This window comes from Dendrobium catenatum, unplaced genomic scaffold (genome assembly GCF_001605985.2).
Source record: "Dendrobium catenatum unplaced genomic scaffold, ASM160598v2 fragScaff_scaffold_371, whole genome shotgun sequence".
In the NCBI taxonomy this organism is placed as follows: domain Eukaryota; kingdom Viridiplantae; phylum Streptophyta; class Magnoliopsida; order Asparagales; family Orchidaceae; genus Dendrobium; species Dendrobium catenatum.
Window position 1 is genome coordinate 66,261 of NW_021318833.1, and position 16,319 is coordinate 82,579.

Here is a 16,319-nt window from a genome sequence, read left to right on the forward strand (position 1 = left end):
TGGGGAATTAATATTCTGATATTCCAAAATATGACACATTGTGTAGAGGAATTAAAGAAAACAAGAAGAATGAAATGTGGTCTTGCTAAAATATATGTTGCGGCTGTTTATCATAATTGGAAATTTTGCAATTTGGCAAAGCACGACAAACCTGTTCCATCTTCAACATACATAGAGGCAGAAATTTTATCTAATTCTTGTTGTTTACATTCAGTTCCAATCGAGAAGAACTGGGACACCAATCAACAATCTATGCTGTCTAAAGCTTAGTGTCCCCCACCTGTGGGTTGGATTAAATTGAATGTAGATGCGGTGGTCTTACAATCTAATGCGGCAGGAATTGCAGGAGTTCTAAGGGATCATAAAGGAAGAATGATGTGTGTTTACGGCAAAAAACTTAGTCACTGGGATGTTGCTTTTATGGAGCTAAAGGAGATAGTTAATTTTGGAATTTTTTTTTCAACAGTGGATGATTGCAAATAAAGGAATAATTATAGGAGACAATATAATTATCATGAATAAGCTTCAAAACAAGATAAGGATGAACACATAGAAGAACAATAAAGCTCAAAGGGTGGACCTCTAATTTCTTGAAGTTTTTAACAACATTTTTTTTTTAATTTTGTTCCTAGAGATTGTAATAAGGTGGCAGATTATTGCTCTCATCTTGCATTGTTAGGCGATTTTTATTGGGACACTTTTTTAGACACGGAACTTCCATCAAACTTTGTTGACATGATTGAAAGGACTGTGATAGATTTATCTTTCTTTAGTAGCTTGTAATTATTTCTTTTTTGTTAGTATTAATGCAATATGCATCTTTTATTAAAAAAAAATAATAATAGAATTTTAAGTGCGGCAGTTTACAAAATACAGAAGCATTTGCTTTGCGGCCATTCTCTTATGTCATCGCTCCCAGCTATATACCCATCACTAGTTGAGCTCTCTGCGTGACCTTGTACCTGCGATTGGAATTCTGCTTTGCTATTTTTTCGGGTATTGCATTTTCTGTAGATTGCTTATCTTATTCAATTCAAGATATAACTGCAGCACGGGCTCGCTTCAATTGAGCAGGTGAGTGGCGCCCTTGGGAGTTCTTTTCCTATGGTTTGAATTGAATGAATCTAAACGTAGGGATAGAGGAGATATCTTGTTTAATCTATTATTGCGTAGTTTGATCGTTTGTGTTTGACGGATCTTGATCTGCTTCAGGCTGAGTGTCTTGGTTTCTCTCGCCCTAAATGCCAATTCTGTGGACGGAGGCTTTGAAGAAATCATGATTTGGGAAGAAAGGGTGAGAGATAATAGAGAACAAAACGGTGGTCCTCCCTGTGGCCAGGTCCGTGTTCTTGTCGCCGGTGATTCAGGTACTTCTAATACTTCACTCCTATGGCTCCCTGTTTATCTATTTTGGCCGTGATTGTCTTCTTTTCTCATGAATGCATTTTCAGGCCGCACATAAATTAAGCAATATTACCTAAACCAAGCGCACTATTGATGATAAGCTCTTTTATTATTTTCTTTAATTGCATAGTTATTTCGTGACGGAATGATTTCAAAGAGGATTAGTCTTTGGCCTTTTTGGATATTTTTTCATTGTATTTGTGAATAATTATTAAGATAGGAGTCAATGTAAAAGGCTTAGGGTCGGTAGACGTTGCAGCGCTCGAAGATTAGATTGCGAAGCTCAATTAGATTTATTTATGAAATGGTGCTGGAAATTGGCAGAAGCCCTGAAGATACAAACTTCTTGACATTTTTTTTATGTAGCAGTTACCAGAATTAAGGGCATCTCCAACCGAAAATCTCATTTTTCACTCCAAAATGCCATGAAACTAAAAAAAATGCCGTGATTCATCTCCAATGGAACGTCATTTTACCCCGTAACAGTCGTTTGCGCGTTTCTTCGGCAAGTTCGGTAGAAACCAAAAAATGGCGGAGATGAACAGTGCAATGCCAATATTGGCGTCGCACTGTTTATCCGCGATGAAATGACGTCAGAATTGCCGCTTGGTTGGAGCGACGAAAGAACGACAAACAGTTGTTTGCCGTTCCATTGGAGATGCTCTAAATAAGTTACTGATCATGGATTTTACAAATGATTTTAAATCTTTTGTTTGGTTGACTTATGATATGGTGATCATTTCAATTAATGTTAGAATGTGTTAGTTAAGCAAGAATATGTGGAAGTTAGAGTCATTGGAAGCCTAACATTAGATTGCTTGGAGTAGATCAGGGTAAGCTGCCGATGAATTCTTTGGTGGGTGAGGAGGTGATGAAGTTTTTCCTGGATGTGGAGCTCGACGCATTATGAACATTATGGCATAAAATAGAAGAATTTATGTATCTTACGGAGACATAAGAGAACCAAATCGAGAGAGGATTGATTGGTTTTCACCAAAATGATAGAATTAATTGAGCATGAGAAAGGACCAGCCAATATGATGATATATGGCATATGAACTCAATTTTCATTATTCTAGTCTATTAATTTTAGTTGATCTCGTGATGAAATGTCATTATAAACGTACTAGCTTGAACAAGGTAACAAAATAGTCCTAATTACAAATGGCATTAACAAATTTGGTTGTATAACAATCATAGGTATGGGACGAGAATATCCAAGCAATGAGGATCCTTTCATTATAATAATGTTTTGTTGTAAAATGAAACATATTAAGAATTTTATGTGTAACTTTATGTGTAACGAATATGATATACTTGGGAAGCCTAAAGCGCTATGTCTTGTATATACCAATTTCCGGATTGGGGCATCAATGTAATTGGGCTATCCGGCCCATTATGTAAATGAATTGGGCGAGCTTGTACCTGTTCATAATGAATATTATGATAACATAAAGCTGAGTGGGTTCGACATGAATGCCTTATATTGGTCAATCTACAATACAATTAACATGTAGCTAGGTTTTAATCTGGAATGTAGTTGTTCCTAGCTTTAGTGCTGTATGCAATGTAAATTTCTTCCTGATAGCATATGCCCATGATTTTGTTAACCACTGTGAACCTAAATTGATTCCTTGATCATAACAACTTTAATCAATTGTTCGAAGGTGTTGGGAAAACATCATTGGTCCATCTAATTGTAAAAGGTTGTGCAACTTCTCGTCCTTCTCAAACTGTTGGGTGTACAGTTGAGGTCAGGGTAAGGTTTCTTGACTTTATTTTGATACAAACACTACTTATATTTCCTTTGATGCACCGTATGTATTTCCAATTGGTTTTCCAGCATATTACTCATGGAAGTAGTGGAAGCTCTTCTAGTATCATAAAAGGTGATGCAGAAAGGGACTTCTTTGTTGAGCTATGGGATATCTCAGGACATGACAGGTACAAGGATTGCCGCTCCCTTTTCTATAAGCAGATCAATGGTAAGTAAGGATTTCACTTCTCTTGATATTTCTGTCTGATATTTAATCAGTGTTTGTAGGTATATGCATCGATGCTGTCTCAGCATTATGTGGTTGTCATATCGTCATTGCTGTCATTTCAGTTATAATTTATGGCTGTACTTGCCTAGCTATTATCATCTGCGTTGCTATTCTTATACTTATCATTTTAAGTTACTTTGTATCCTTCTTGCTATCTGTTCGTTTAAATGCAGAATATTTTGTTTTTTATTATACTCTTAGCTTGCCATAGAGATATTAACCTATATTTGGTTCTTAAGAAATTGATTACTTAAAATAAAGAAGCCAAGGGAGGGAATATCCTGCAGCATAAAAAGCTTTTCTAAGAACTGTCATGTATGTTCACGTACACCAATTTAATGCCTATCTATCTATATATATTTCATAATATATAGCAATTTAGTGGAGAGACACACACTGCTTTCCATATCTATTCATACACTTATTTCCTCTTCTTTTTGGATAGATTCTAATTCTTCTATTTAACATTGCACGAAGGTGTTATATTTGTCCATGATCTCTCTCAAAGGAGGACAAAATCAAGTTTGCACAAGTGGGCTGCGGAAATTGCAGCAACTGGGACATTTTCAGCTCCACTAGGATCTGGTGGGCCTGGAGGTCTTCCTGTTCCTTACCTTGTTATTGGGAACAAAACTGACCTTGCTGCTAATGATGGGGGAAGAGTAAGCAGTGGCAATCTTGTTGATGTTGCTCGCCAATGGGTTGAGAAGCAGGGCCTGCTTCCTTCCAGTGATGAGCTTCCTTTGACAGAGAGTTTCCCAGGAAGTTCAGGGTTTCGATCGGTAACAAAATGATCTTCCATTTTAAGACCTAATCCATCACAGACACATTCTTTAAGCTTATGTTAATTATTACATAATATGACACTAGTTTTACTATGCCTTTTCCTGTAATTAATGCATTGAGCTTAGAATGTTTTATTTCAGAAGTAGATAACACTTTTCCACTTCAGGGTTTTTTTTTTCCATCTATTTTATTTCTTCCATTCTTCACTTATTGCCACCATCCCTACGTAAAGAAATTCAATGCAATGGTAGAAAACAACTGGGTTTTATTGAATGAGTGAAGCTTTATCAGTGGCTTTAATAAATTTAGTGGCTTTTTGATGGACATTTAGAGGTTGAACATCGCGGGAACTATTAGGAGGAAGTAATTCCTGTTGATGCAAGGTATGGTTGATTATGGAGTTTGAAAAGAAAAACATGGTTTCAAGAGAGTTGCCAAACTTCACTTTCGGATCAGTTAAACTATTATGAAAAGTGAAAATCAAGTGCTTGAGAAAAAAAATCTGATGTGTTAGAAGGATTTTGAACCATATTCACTATTATGGAAACTTGGAGAATCTCAGACATGTAAGAGAAATCTGGTAGTAGCATTCAATCATATTTCTCATCCGTATGAATTTTCAATTTTGTATCTTACACTACATGATGATAGATCTCTCTTCTATTATTCGTATTTGTATTTAGAGAAAATGCTTAATTTTTTGCATCCTTGCGGGAAAAAAAAAGATTTTGCTGCAGTCAAACCAAATATATGGAGCAAAATATTATATAAACACAATATGTTAGTTTCATTGTGTATGCAAACTTAACTGGCGTTTTCTAAACATAAGTTTTTTGACATTCATAGACATAGCCGCTTGGTTGAGTAGCCATGATGCTTTTGGTTAGTCTATATATGTCAGTCACTAATGGAAAATCACTCATTTCCAGCAGAATTTTTTGCTGTAAATCAATGTATTCATGATGAAAATTCTATTTTCCGGTGGATTTCCAACAACAACAGCCACATCAACAACATGGGGTTAGCTACATGAATGTTTTTTCCGGCGAATTTTCAACGGAAAATAACTCGTCAGTAAAATAGTGTATAGGAAAAGAAAATTTGAGGTTTTTTCTGTCGGTAAAATTTCCAACAGATATCGGTTCGCAAAAAGGTGTCAACAAAAGTGACGGAAAGGATCAAATCGCCGTCGAAAATTTCTTGCAGAATTTCCGGTGAAACATCCGTTGGAAATTACTAGTAGAAATTCCACTGGAATTTTCGTCCCGCCTCTTTGATTGTTCTATTCGTCGATGCTGTATCGAGAGTTTCTGGTGGAAATTCCGGTGGAAATTTGTTGGAAAACTATAGCATACTAATAAAAAATTGCAGCCTTTCATTGTTTCATTATAACAATTTACGCAATTTAGGCTACAACAGTTTATATATATATTACAAGAAATGTTTAACTATGATACGACAATGCTAATAATAACATAATCCAAACCGTTCAAAACATAAATCTGACAAACTGTAAAATGTAATCGTTGTAAATAAAAGCTCTTCAATTCAACAACATAAATCTCACAATAATGTCATCCTTACACACATTTAGAATAAGTTTTCGAAACATCATTAACAACGTAAACGAAAGCTAATAACATTTTTTGATACTTGTAAAAATCTGTTCTAATCATCTTTAGTCTCTTTGGTCTCTTTACTCAGGCTTAGGCTGCTCATCCGTCTTATTTCAATTTAGGCTTAGGTATGATCACAACTTTGCCTGCATTTCGACTGAGTACCTATTTCTGTAAGAGAACATAGTTAAAACAATAAACATATATATGAAATAATAGGAACCATTTATCAGTCGTCGTCTATGCTCAGGATGAGACACTGTATCACAAGTGTGGAGAGAGCTAAATCCCCACAATGGGATGCTCTATTTTGTTTGTTATGCTTTCTCTTCTTAGTGAACTTAGGGGTGGCCCAAGCTCTAGTTAGATCACCCTATACGCCCTCTTCAAGCCATAATGGTGAAAGTCCGATTTGTGGTTGTTTGACCACTAGAACTACAAAAGTACACCAAGAGGGCGGGGGGGAGTGTGAATTGGTGTTTTACAAATTTTATTTTCAAAATTCATTTTTTAAAAACTTAATAGCAAATTCAAAACTTAAGTTTAAAAATAGAGATTGTAATGCGGAAGTTACTGAAATGAAAAATCAAATGCTATTTTTTTGTTTTGATTTTATAAAAAATAAAAAAGAATTTTTTTTTCTTTTTAGTTTTCAGATTTTTATTTTCCTTTTCTAACAAAAATTAAATCCAAACGGTTCTCAACATTCTCAACTTAGATTTGTACAAAAGTAAAATTTTAAGAAAGTAAAATTGCAAAAATTTAAGTGCAGTAAAAATAAGAACGAACACACCGGAAATTTATAGTGGTTCAATCAATATTGACCTACGCTGACAACCCGGGCTTTTCTTCGGGTATTGCACTAAATCTTTTGTGTCCCTCCTTTTGCTCTTATAGCAAGGTGGAGAAGCCCTTACAAAATCTTTTCCACCAACCCGGTGTAGTGGAGTAGCCGAATCATTTTCACCAATGGTGCAACGGAGTAGCCAAATCCCTTTCATTAACTCGGTGCAGCGGAGTAGTCGAATTCCTTCTATCAACCCGATGCGGCGGAGTAGTCGAACCTTTTGACCCCTCTTCCAAAAGCTTCCGTCAAGACGACCCTTTACACAAGGAGGAACTTAGTTGCAAGTTTGCCAAAGCAACTGTGTGAAACTCCCTCTCACACTCTCTTAAACCCATAAGGATCTTCTCCCTCTCTTAAAAATTTCATCATTTTTCTCACAAGCTCAAGGCTCTCTCTTCAACGCTTTCTCAGAGAAGGCACAACCCAATAACTGCTAAAAGACTCTTCAAAATGAAATAAGAGATCTTTAAATTCCAGACTCCAAGAAAAAATCATAATTTTCAATTTAGTTATCTCTGTTCATATAATACGATCTGAAAATCGTACAATATGATTAGTTCACTTCTCCCTTTAGTGCTGTACGAGCTTGTCGCACTATCCACTTCCTCTAATTAGGTTTCCACGATAGGCAACAAATCATCCGGAATATCAATTGTAGGACCCCTAAGATCGAAATTTTTATTGGGTCAGGTTACCTGACGCTGTTCTACGTTCGGTATAGCCTAATCAAGCGCCACGTAGCAGCCTCATTTCCGCGGACCCAACCCGGCGAATATTGGATTTATGGCATGTGCGATTTTTGAATTTGACGGCCCGACCAGCGGACCCGAAATTTATGTATATTTTTCAAATAAAGAACAACGTCTTTCACTTCAGTCATCATTTGCTTGCATATAAGAAGCTTTGTTTCCGGCAACTGTTCATCTTCTTCCAAGTTCCAAGCTCCCCGCATTTGCGTTTCATAAACTTCAGAGAAACAATGCCTCAGGTTAGTTCCTTTTTTGATAAAACAAATAAATTTTCTCTTTTTAAATGTTTAGGGTTAGGGTTTATGGATAAAGTCCTTCTATAGCTGCTGAAATTTTAAGCTTTCGTGAAAAAACAATCTTAGATTCGAGGTCGGTATTACTCGGTACAGATTACTATTGCTCGGTACCAAGTGATTTTGGTAGTTATAAACACTCGGTACTGCTCCGTATTTGCGATTAATGGTCAGTATAAGCTTAGATAAAAACATAAAAATATTTTTGTTGGTTATAAAATATATTATTGATTCAGTACCGAGTGAAAGCATTTCAAACACTCGGTACTACTCGGTATCGAGCGATTTTGGTAGTTATAAATACTCGGTATTGCTCGATATTGGTGATTAATGGTCGGTATTAGCTCAGTTATATTGCTAGGAACTGTTCGGTATTTATAACCATTAGTTCGTATAAGCTTAGGTATGTTGATCGGTACAGCTCGGTACTGCTCGGTACTCCTCGGTATTATGAATAATAACTAGGTATAAGCTTGCTTTAATAGTCCAAATCATGTTATATACTCGGTACTCCTCGGTATTACCTCTTTTATGATTGGTACCGATTGTCTTTTGTATGTATTATTTAATACTCTGAACCGATTGTCTTTAATACTTGATATCCGTTATGCAGGGATATACTCCAAAGATTCATTTCAGATGTCAAACTTCGACTTTTAGAGAAGTTTGTAATCAACTTGTTCGGAGATTTGGAGATCCTTTTGTTGAAAGACTGCGAAAGATGCAAATTAGTCAGTTCCTGATGGTTCCTCTTATGCCCCAAAATGTTCCACTTATGTATATGCTGTTATCGAAGTGGGATTTAAAGACTGAAAGTTTTATTATTATTGGACATAGGCTAGATTTCACATCTGATGAGGTTGCCTTAGTCATAGGCATGCCGAATAGAGGTATTATATTTGACGTTGACAGTACTAGATCCAGTGGCAAAACATCTAATGATATTCGCTATTACATTGAGAGGATGGATAATTCAACTCCAATGGATGATCTAGTGAAAGAATTCGTCATTTATCTATTATCCAACATTTTTTATCTAATGGCGAACTTCCGTATACCATCATCTATCCTGGAAGTTGTAAAAAATGTTGATAGGTTCAATACATACAACTGGCCAGAATCAATTAGGGGTTTCCTGGTTAATGAATTAAACCTTGTTTTTTTTTTTTGAGGATCATGAGGTAGCATCACTACGTGTTTTCATTTAAATGTCTGATTAAATTATATGTTTAAATGTTTAAATTAGATGAAATATTTTATTTTATACAGATTCTCAGTCATTTTCGAGGAATAACAGATGATGAGAAGGCTTTATTTCACAGTCCTTCAAAGATTTTATCTAAGTTGCCCAGTCTATCTCCACCTACTCCAGCCAGTCCAATACGGGTGGCAAGGCCAATTAGGGTGCCAAGCCCAACTGGACATCATTCATTTCCACCGACTCTAGCTAGTCCAATAAGGGTGCCAAGTCCATTCAGGATGGCAAGCCCACCTAAACATGATTCATCTCCACCTACTTCAGCTAGTCCAATCAGGGTGGCAAGCCTAACAGCTCCTGATTCAACTTGTACTCCGCCTGATTCAAGTCCAATAACAGACGAAACAAACCTGAAAATCTTAAATAAAGCGATATACAAGCTTTTTAGCAAGAACAATTTAATGAAGAAGAAGCTAGCATCAGTGGAAGTTACAAATAGTTTACTTGAAAGGCGTGTAGTGGTCTTGGAACAAGCTGTTTTTGATTTGAAAGATGATATTTTTGATTTGAAAGAGGAGATTAAAAAAAAAGACGGTTTTATAGAGAAGTTCTTACAAGATCAGTTCCATTCTTATTTTAAAACTTACATGAATGAAATGTCTGCTGAATCTACTTCATTTACAACTGAATCTGAGAAAATAGTGTATAAGGATGCCAACCTGAGTGAGGATGAGGAATTTGATCCATCCTTACGAACCGGCATAGCAAGAAGAGTTCAGCTGAGAAATGATAGAAAGAGGAAACTTGTATCTACACCTTTTACAACCGGTGTTAGGAAGAAAAAAATTAAACAAAAAATATCATCCAAAGAGAAGATGAGTGAGTCAATTCCAAGTCATGCTCCTGCACTAGCACCTGAACTTGCACCTGCTCCTACACCAGCTCCTGCAACTGAACTTGCTCCTGCTCCTGCACCAGCTCCTGCAACTGAACTTGCTCCAGCTCCTACACCTGATCCTGAACCTAAACCTGCTCCTGAACCTGCTTCTGCATCTATGGCTGAATCAACCACGGGTCATGATATTTTTATGATTGTTTATGAAGTTGATGACTCAAAATAAATAGAATTGCGTCCTGCACCTCAAGCATTAGATTACCCTGGGCGATCTTTAATAAGTGAAGATAAATGGATATTCATCGATAATTGCCTTAAACAATTCAAGGATAAGTGAATATTGTACTTATACCGAGCAAAACCAATAAATACTGAGCAATAATCTTGTTTATACCGAGCAAAACCAATCAATACCGAGCATTGGTATGTCTTTTTTAGTACTTGGTTCTATGAAGACTGATCGGTATTACTCGGTATTATGTTAAATATACTCGATACTATATCAATCATATGATGTATCGTATGTTTACTGTTTTTTTATGCATTATACCGAGTAGTATCGAGTAATACCGAGCTTTACCGAGGATTATGTTTTTGTTTTTTATTATTCTTTTTTAAATAGTGTTTATTGAATTATCCAGGGGCGATACTATTTTCGAGTTTGAATATATAGCAATTTATAGAAGCCAATTGGACGAGTTATTACTGTCAGATGAGCTTGATAATAATCACGTGGATGCGTTTGCTCATTTATTAACCCAGAAGAATGCCGTTTTCCCCGGGCTTAATCAACCTTTTCTTTTTATTTCAAGTTTTCATTGGGTCAGTAAACATTATTTAATCCTTGCGTTTACTAATTCTATTTATTAGTTTTAAACATGTTGGAACTAATCATCACTACTATTTTATCTTATCCAGGGTTACTACGCCCAATCAAAAGAGACGAACACATTTGGCTTCGTGTCTCATATAAACAGAACAGTTATTAGGACTGCGAATTTGATCTTTGTTCCTATTATAAATAATAAACATTGGACACTTCTAGTATGCAATATGAGAAAGAAACGGTGAGAATTTTATGATTCATTACCGAAAAAGACACACAAAGCCATACTGACAGAAGTTGTAAGTAATACCAATATCTCACTTTTATTTTAGGAGTAACATTATTGTATGTTAATTTAATTTTAATTTTCTAGATATCTCATTTGTAAGAGGATACAAAAAACCATTTTAACGAAATATAATGAAATGACCTATCAAGGCATTTAAAAACGTGTCAACACTAGATAACAACGTTGATTGCGGCATGTTTGTTTGTAAATATATGGAAGTTATGATACAGCAAGAACCTGTTCAATGGTATCATTATAAAAACTGGCAATCTAGTATGCCATTATTCACGGCTGAATTAGTATATGCCCTTTTATGTACTACCATTCAATAGATTACGGAATAAATGGTGAAATTATTTTGTATATTTATTGTGTTTTTAATGTGTTTTAATAATTTGTTTATTGTACCAAAAATCCAAGCAATACCGACTAATCATTGGCGAGTACCGAGTACTAAAAAAGGCTAATACCGAGCAATACCGACTAATCATAGACTAATACCGAGCAATATAAAAACAGATCGGTATTGCTCGGTTTTAGGTGAAAAATGCTCGGTACTATATCAGTGTAGTTCAGTACACACCGAATACCGAGCAATACCGACTTCTGTGGACAAGTACCGAGTATTAAAAAGGCCTAATACCGAGTAATACCGACTAATCATAGACTAATACTGAGCAATATGAAAACAGATCGGTACTGCTCGGTATTAGGTGAAATATGCTTGGTACTATATCAGTGCAGTTCAGTACACACTGAATACCGAGCAATATCGACTTCTGTGGACAAGTACCGAGTACTAAAAAAGACTAATACCGAGCAATACCGACTAATCATAAACTAATACCGAGCAATATGAAAACAGATCGGTATTAGGTGAAATATGTTCGGTACTATATCAGTGTAGTTTAGTACACATTGAATACTGAGCAATACCGAATTCTGTGGACGAGTATCGAGCAATACAAATTTATATCAGTACTACAAAGATCTCGAAATTGTGAAATTCTCATATACAATCAGGAATTCAAATTCATAATAGAAATATCTCAAAATTCCTCGCACCATTCCCAAATTACATGAAAGACGATTGACTGCCTGATTCTCCCGTTGTAAAGTGTATGCTTGTTGGAGGATTCCTCTATGTTGGTTTAACTTTTTTGTTCTTCCTTTTCTCCCAGTGATCATTCAATCTTGCATTTGATATGCCCTTTGGCCGACACTTCTTAGGATCTTTAATAGTTTAATTACCTTCTCCAGAAATTGATTTGTTCTTTCTGCCAGTCTTGATGGAATGCACTTTTGCAGCCAATGTACTCATGACATCTTTCACACGCATTTCAACCTCCTCATTACCTTGTGCTTATGTGCTAATTTTATATGCAAATCGGCAGATATAATTTTTGAACATCAAGTTGCTGGAACCCTCAATAGGTTGACAAGCATTGATATCGATACATGAGATCTTCCCTCCAGAATATAAATCTTTTCGAGCACTGGCTGACCATCTTGAGAGTAAATATTTAACGGGAATATTAACAATATTTGTCTCATAACTCTCATGCAATGAGAATATAATATACCCATCATTTCGAACTTTGGACAGCTGCATTGAATGGTACCTTCTAAGGAATTAAAAGTGACAATCCAATTGTGTGAATCAGTAGAGTTGTCTATGTTCTTTACGGAAAATCTTAATAAATCCGATGATGAATGTTCAATGCATAGTCCACCAAGTCCATGTAAGAACTCTTAAAAAAATGAATATAGCTTTCTTAAATAAAATTTTGCAGGTTGCTTCAATATTGAGCTACTTTTCATATAAGGTTCTATATCTGTTTGACTACATCTGAATTCTTTATCTTGTTCATTTTGACGCTAAGTCCTCATTATCTTTTCCAAACCTAGGAAACACTCAGTGATAGTACTTGTTAGCTTGGAACAACCATGACATACATGATTGGTGGACTCACTACGTTGGGTTGATAAAATGTCAAGATTAAAACAATCTTTATTGAATGCAGTTGACAACTTCTCCATGATTTTGTAGAGATCATTCAACCATTGATGGCTTTGAAGATTTCCTTCTGAGATCATTTCAGTCCACTTTCTCTTAAATTGCTCTACAGAATCACACTGCCTGAAACAATAAAGAAATAAGAATTTTACTCTGTTGTTACTGTTAAAGCATCATATTTTTGAAGGAGCCTTCTTGTACAGATGCCATTGGCACAATCGATGCCGTGTATTAGGCAATGCAATCTCTATTGCCCTGGCCATGGCTTGGTCCTGATCAGTAAAAATAGTAATGAGATGTTTGTTATCTATAATTCTTAGAAATGTTCTAAATAGCAAGGTAAAAGAATCAATAGTTTCCTCAGATAAAAATGCCACTCCTAATAGAACATTTTGCCAGTGATTATTCACTCCGATATTAGGGGCACAGACTAAGTTATATTTATTTAAACAATAACTTGTATCGAAAATAATCACGTCCCCAAAGCAGTCATAATCAATTCTACCAAAACCATCAACCCAGAAAAAAAAAAATATAGGATGTATCATTGTGCCTCTATTTAGCACATGATCATATCATTGGCATTTAAACAAACATACATGATTCTCATTGTCCCCTTGTTATTGCAACTCAAGAACCTCATCTAGAATGCCATAATAATCACATTCACTTTCTTCATGAGTGTTTCCTTTAATATAAACTAAATTATTTTCTATTTTTCTTCTCACTCCATGACTTCACATGAAATCTAAATCCATTGGCTATGTGAATTGGTCATAACTTTGTTTTTCTCATTGGATCCCATGCAAGTGCATGTAGCCCTTTCTGGAGGACCTCGTTACAGGGATTGTATACCTAAGCACAATTAAAAAAATAAGGTGCATGTACGAGCTATATTAGAAATGAGGAGAATCATTAAATTGTCTATACTTACGTTTTAAACCATACTGAGAATTCATTTTCCACTACTCTCTCAACATTTTTAGGATTTGTTGTTGGCAGATTGCTCATGAAAAATCTGGCAACAAATCATCCAATTTAGATTTCACGATAAAAATTAGACAATATAATTTTGATGTTTTTAGAATATACATTCTATTATACATCATTACATCCAACATCTTTCTCTCGGCTATTCATATGGACATTGAATATACTAACTCTAAGATTGGTTGGGCTTCCTGGCAGCTAAGCAACATATACAGTATTGCTATTTTAATCTTCGAATCCCTAAGGAATCTGGCGGCATATTTTCCACTGGGTTTTCTTAAGTTTTTAAAGATTAATAATGAAAATTGCAAATGATCATCGACAACAAAGGCATGTTACGACCAATATCCTAGGACAAATCCCCCTATGATGTAAATCAAACTTAACCTCGTCAGGCTTAAGATAAGCTGATTTTTGTGCTTCGAACATGAACATTTTGAACATTTCATCTAACGTACATGAACATAGTTTATATGCTACGTGAATAAAATATTCAACTTCCTTAATAAATTCATCTGTAAATGCTTTTCATCTCGGTAACATTCTATTATACATCAAACATCTCTCCTCTTGGATATTCATATGGATCTTGAATTAATAATCCTAAAAATTAAACAATCGAAGAAAAATTATTATTATAATGAGCTATTACTACAAGATCTCATAATATTTAGTATTTAAGATCTGTTAGCAATCTTTTGTCATTAGGATTTATGTTCAATAGATTTCTAAGGCATTAATAAATTTCGAATTCAATAATCTAGTGCTTCATATAAATCTTGAGTTTGATGATACCCCCAGAATAATAACACACCCTTCAAAGAATAATAACACACCCTTAAGAGCTCTTCTAAATCCAATATTTACTCTCCAACTTAAAGTTTGGATAATGACAATAATGATGATAAATGTAAGGAAATTATTAAAGGGCTAGCAATTATAAGTCTTAAGAACATTCCTAAACGCCATTACAATTTGTACTTAGATGGAGCATCTACATTTTTAATTGTCTTAGGTAACATTAATTAAATCTCTTGGCACAATAATCTCCACATAAAAAATAAGAACAAGCATGCCTTTGCCTCAATTTTCATCTCAATGTCATGGCTACTATTTCATGAAAGATGAAATTATTCAAGTCTTGAAATCTTGTGTGCTTTGAGGCACCATTTCCACAATCTTAGGTCTAGTTTTCAGAAAAATGTTATAGGAGTCGGCCATTCAAGCCAAGATCCTAATCATGGTTGCGGATCTGATTTAAGGGAATATGATTTTGATGATAGCAAACACTTCTGTTTCTTTACTACTGACTTGCCTACTAACATTTCAGATCCACAAGATCAAACTGCAATTTGAATCAGCTCTAAGATTGGGTAGACTAAGTCTGAGTTAGTTTGTAAACTTTTTCTTTTCTTGAGTTTGTTGTAAACGATGTGGTTCCCGATGCTAACCTTGCACACACAAACTTGGGGGAATTTTTCTGACTGTTTTATAGTTTTCTGTTTTTGCTCACATCGTCCGGGACGATCCCAAAATCGGCTTGGAAGATCAGTTAAAAATATAAATCCTAATTAGGGCATCCTGGTTAAGGCAGTCGTCATTAAGCGCATCGTCTTGGACGATATTTGTATCGGCCGGGATGATAGGCTCAAATTAGAAAGAATCAACCACAAAATCTATTTAGGTAGCTTTTATTTTTGGACATCATCCTTGACGATGCAACACAATTATGCCTAAATTAATCTGGTAATTAAGGAAAACAATTAAGGTTTGATTGCTCGATCATATCGTCCTGTGCGATCGCAGGATCGGCCGGGACGATCAGTTCACAAACCTTAGTTGTCCCTGGACGACGAAGTATCGACCAGCTGCTATTCAGTGCGATTGTCTGGATGATATTCAACAATTTGTACTGATCGTACAGGACGATATACTATCGGCCTGGACGATCAAGCTATTTTTCATTAAAAAGGCGGAAGAGGCGTACGCACTAAGGCGCGACTTAAGGCTAGGCGAAGCATTTGCGCGTTGAGGCTTACGCCTCGTTGGATTCGGTGGAGCGTGCGCTTATTTCGCACGGGGCGTAGGCTTCGGTTCGTAACGCCTCGAAGCGAAACGAGGCACCGCTTCGATATAAACCGAGCGGTGAGAGTCGTATAAGAGTCGAGTATTAGGGTAACATTCCTGCTTCTGCTTCGGGTGAGAACTGAAAGGCGAACTCTGCCAACTTGGACGACCACAGTTCGGTCGAGTTCGAACATAGCTGGAGGCGATTGAAGGTAACGATTTATTTCTTCTTCTTCTCTTGCTTCCCGTAATCTTCCCGTCATTTGCTTCATGTCTCGCTTCTTCTTCTCCAGCTTC

General features: G+C 35.8%; 1 protein-coding gene across 4 annotated transcripts in view; it reads left to right on the forward strand.

Annotated features, from left to right (window-relative positions):
* The first annotated feature begins 874 nt into the window (after window positions 1-874).
* LOC110109520 (small GTPase LIP1-like) overlaps window positions 875-16,319 on the forward strand; it is a 52,508-nt gene continuing 37,063 nt past the window's right edge. For 2 of the 4 annotated variants that reach the window (XM_020840618.2, XM_028693858.1), the window contains exons 1-5: window positions 877-1,074; window positions 1,213-1,367; window positions 3,072-3,163; window positions 3,248-3,389; window positions 3,927-4,231. In XM_020840618.2, the coding sequence (XP_020696277.1) occupies window positions 1,277-1,367; window positions 3,072-3,163; window positions 3,248-3,389; window positions 3,927-4,231 (630 nt within the window). In that variant the 5' untranslated portion in view covers window positions 877-1,074; window positions 1,213-1,276. Of the gene's footprint in view, window positions 1,075-1,212; window positions 1,368-3,071; window positions 3,164-3,247; window positions 3,390-3,926; window positions 4,232-16,319 lie in introns of all 4 variants that reach the window. The other 2 variants (XR_003700353.1, XM_020840620.2) reach the window with 2 other exon arrangements.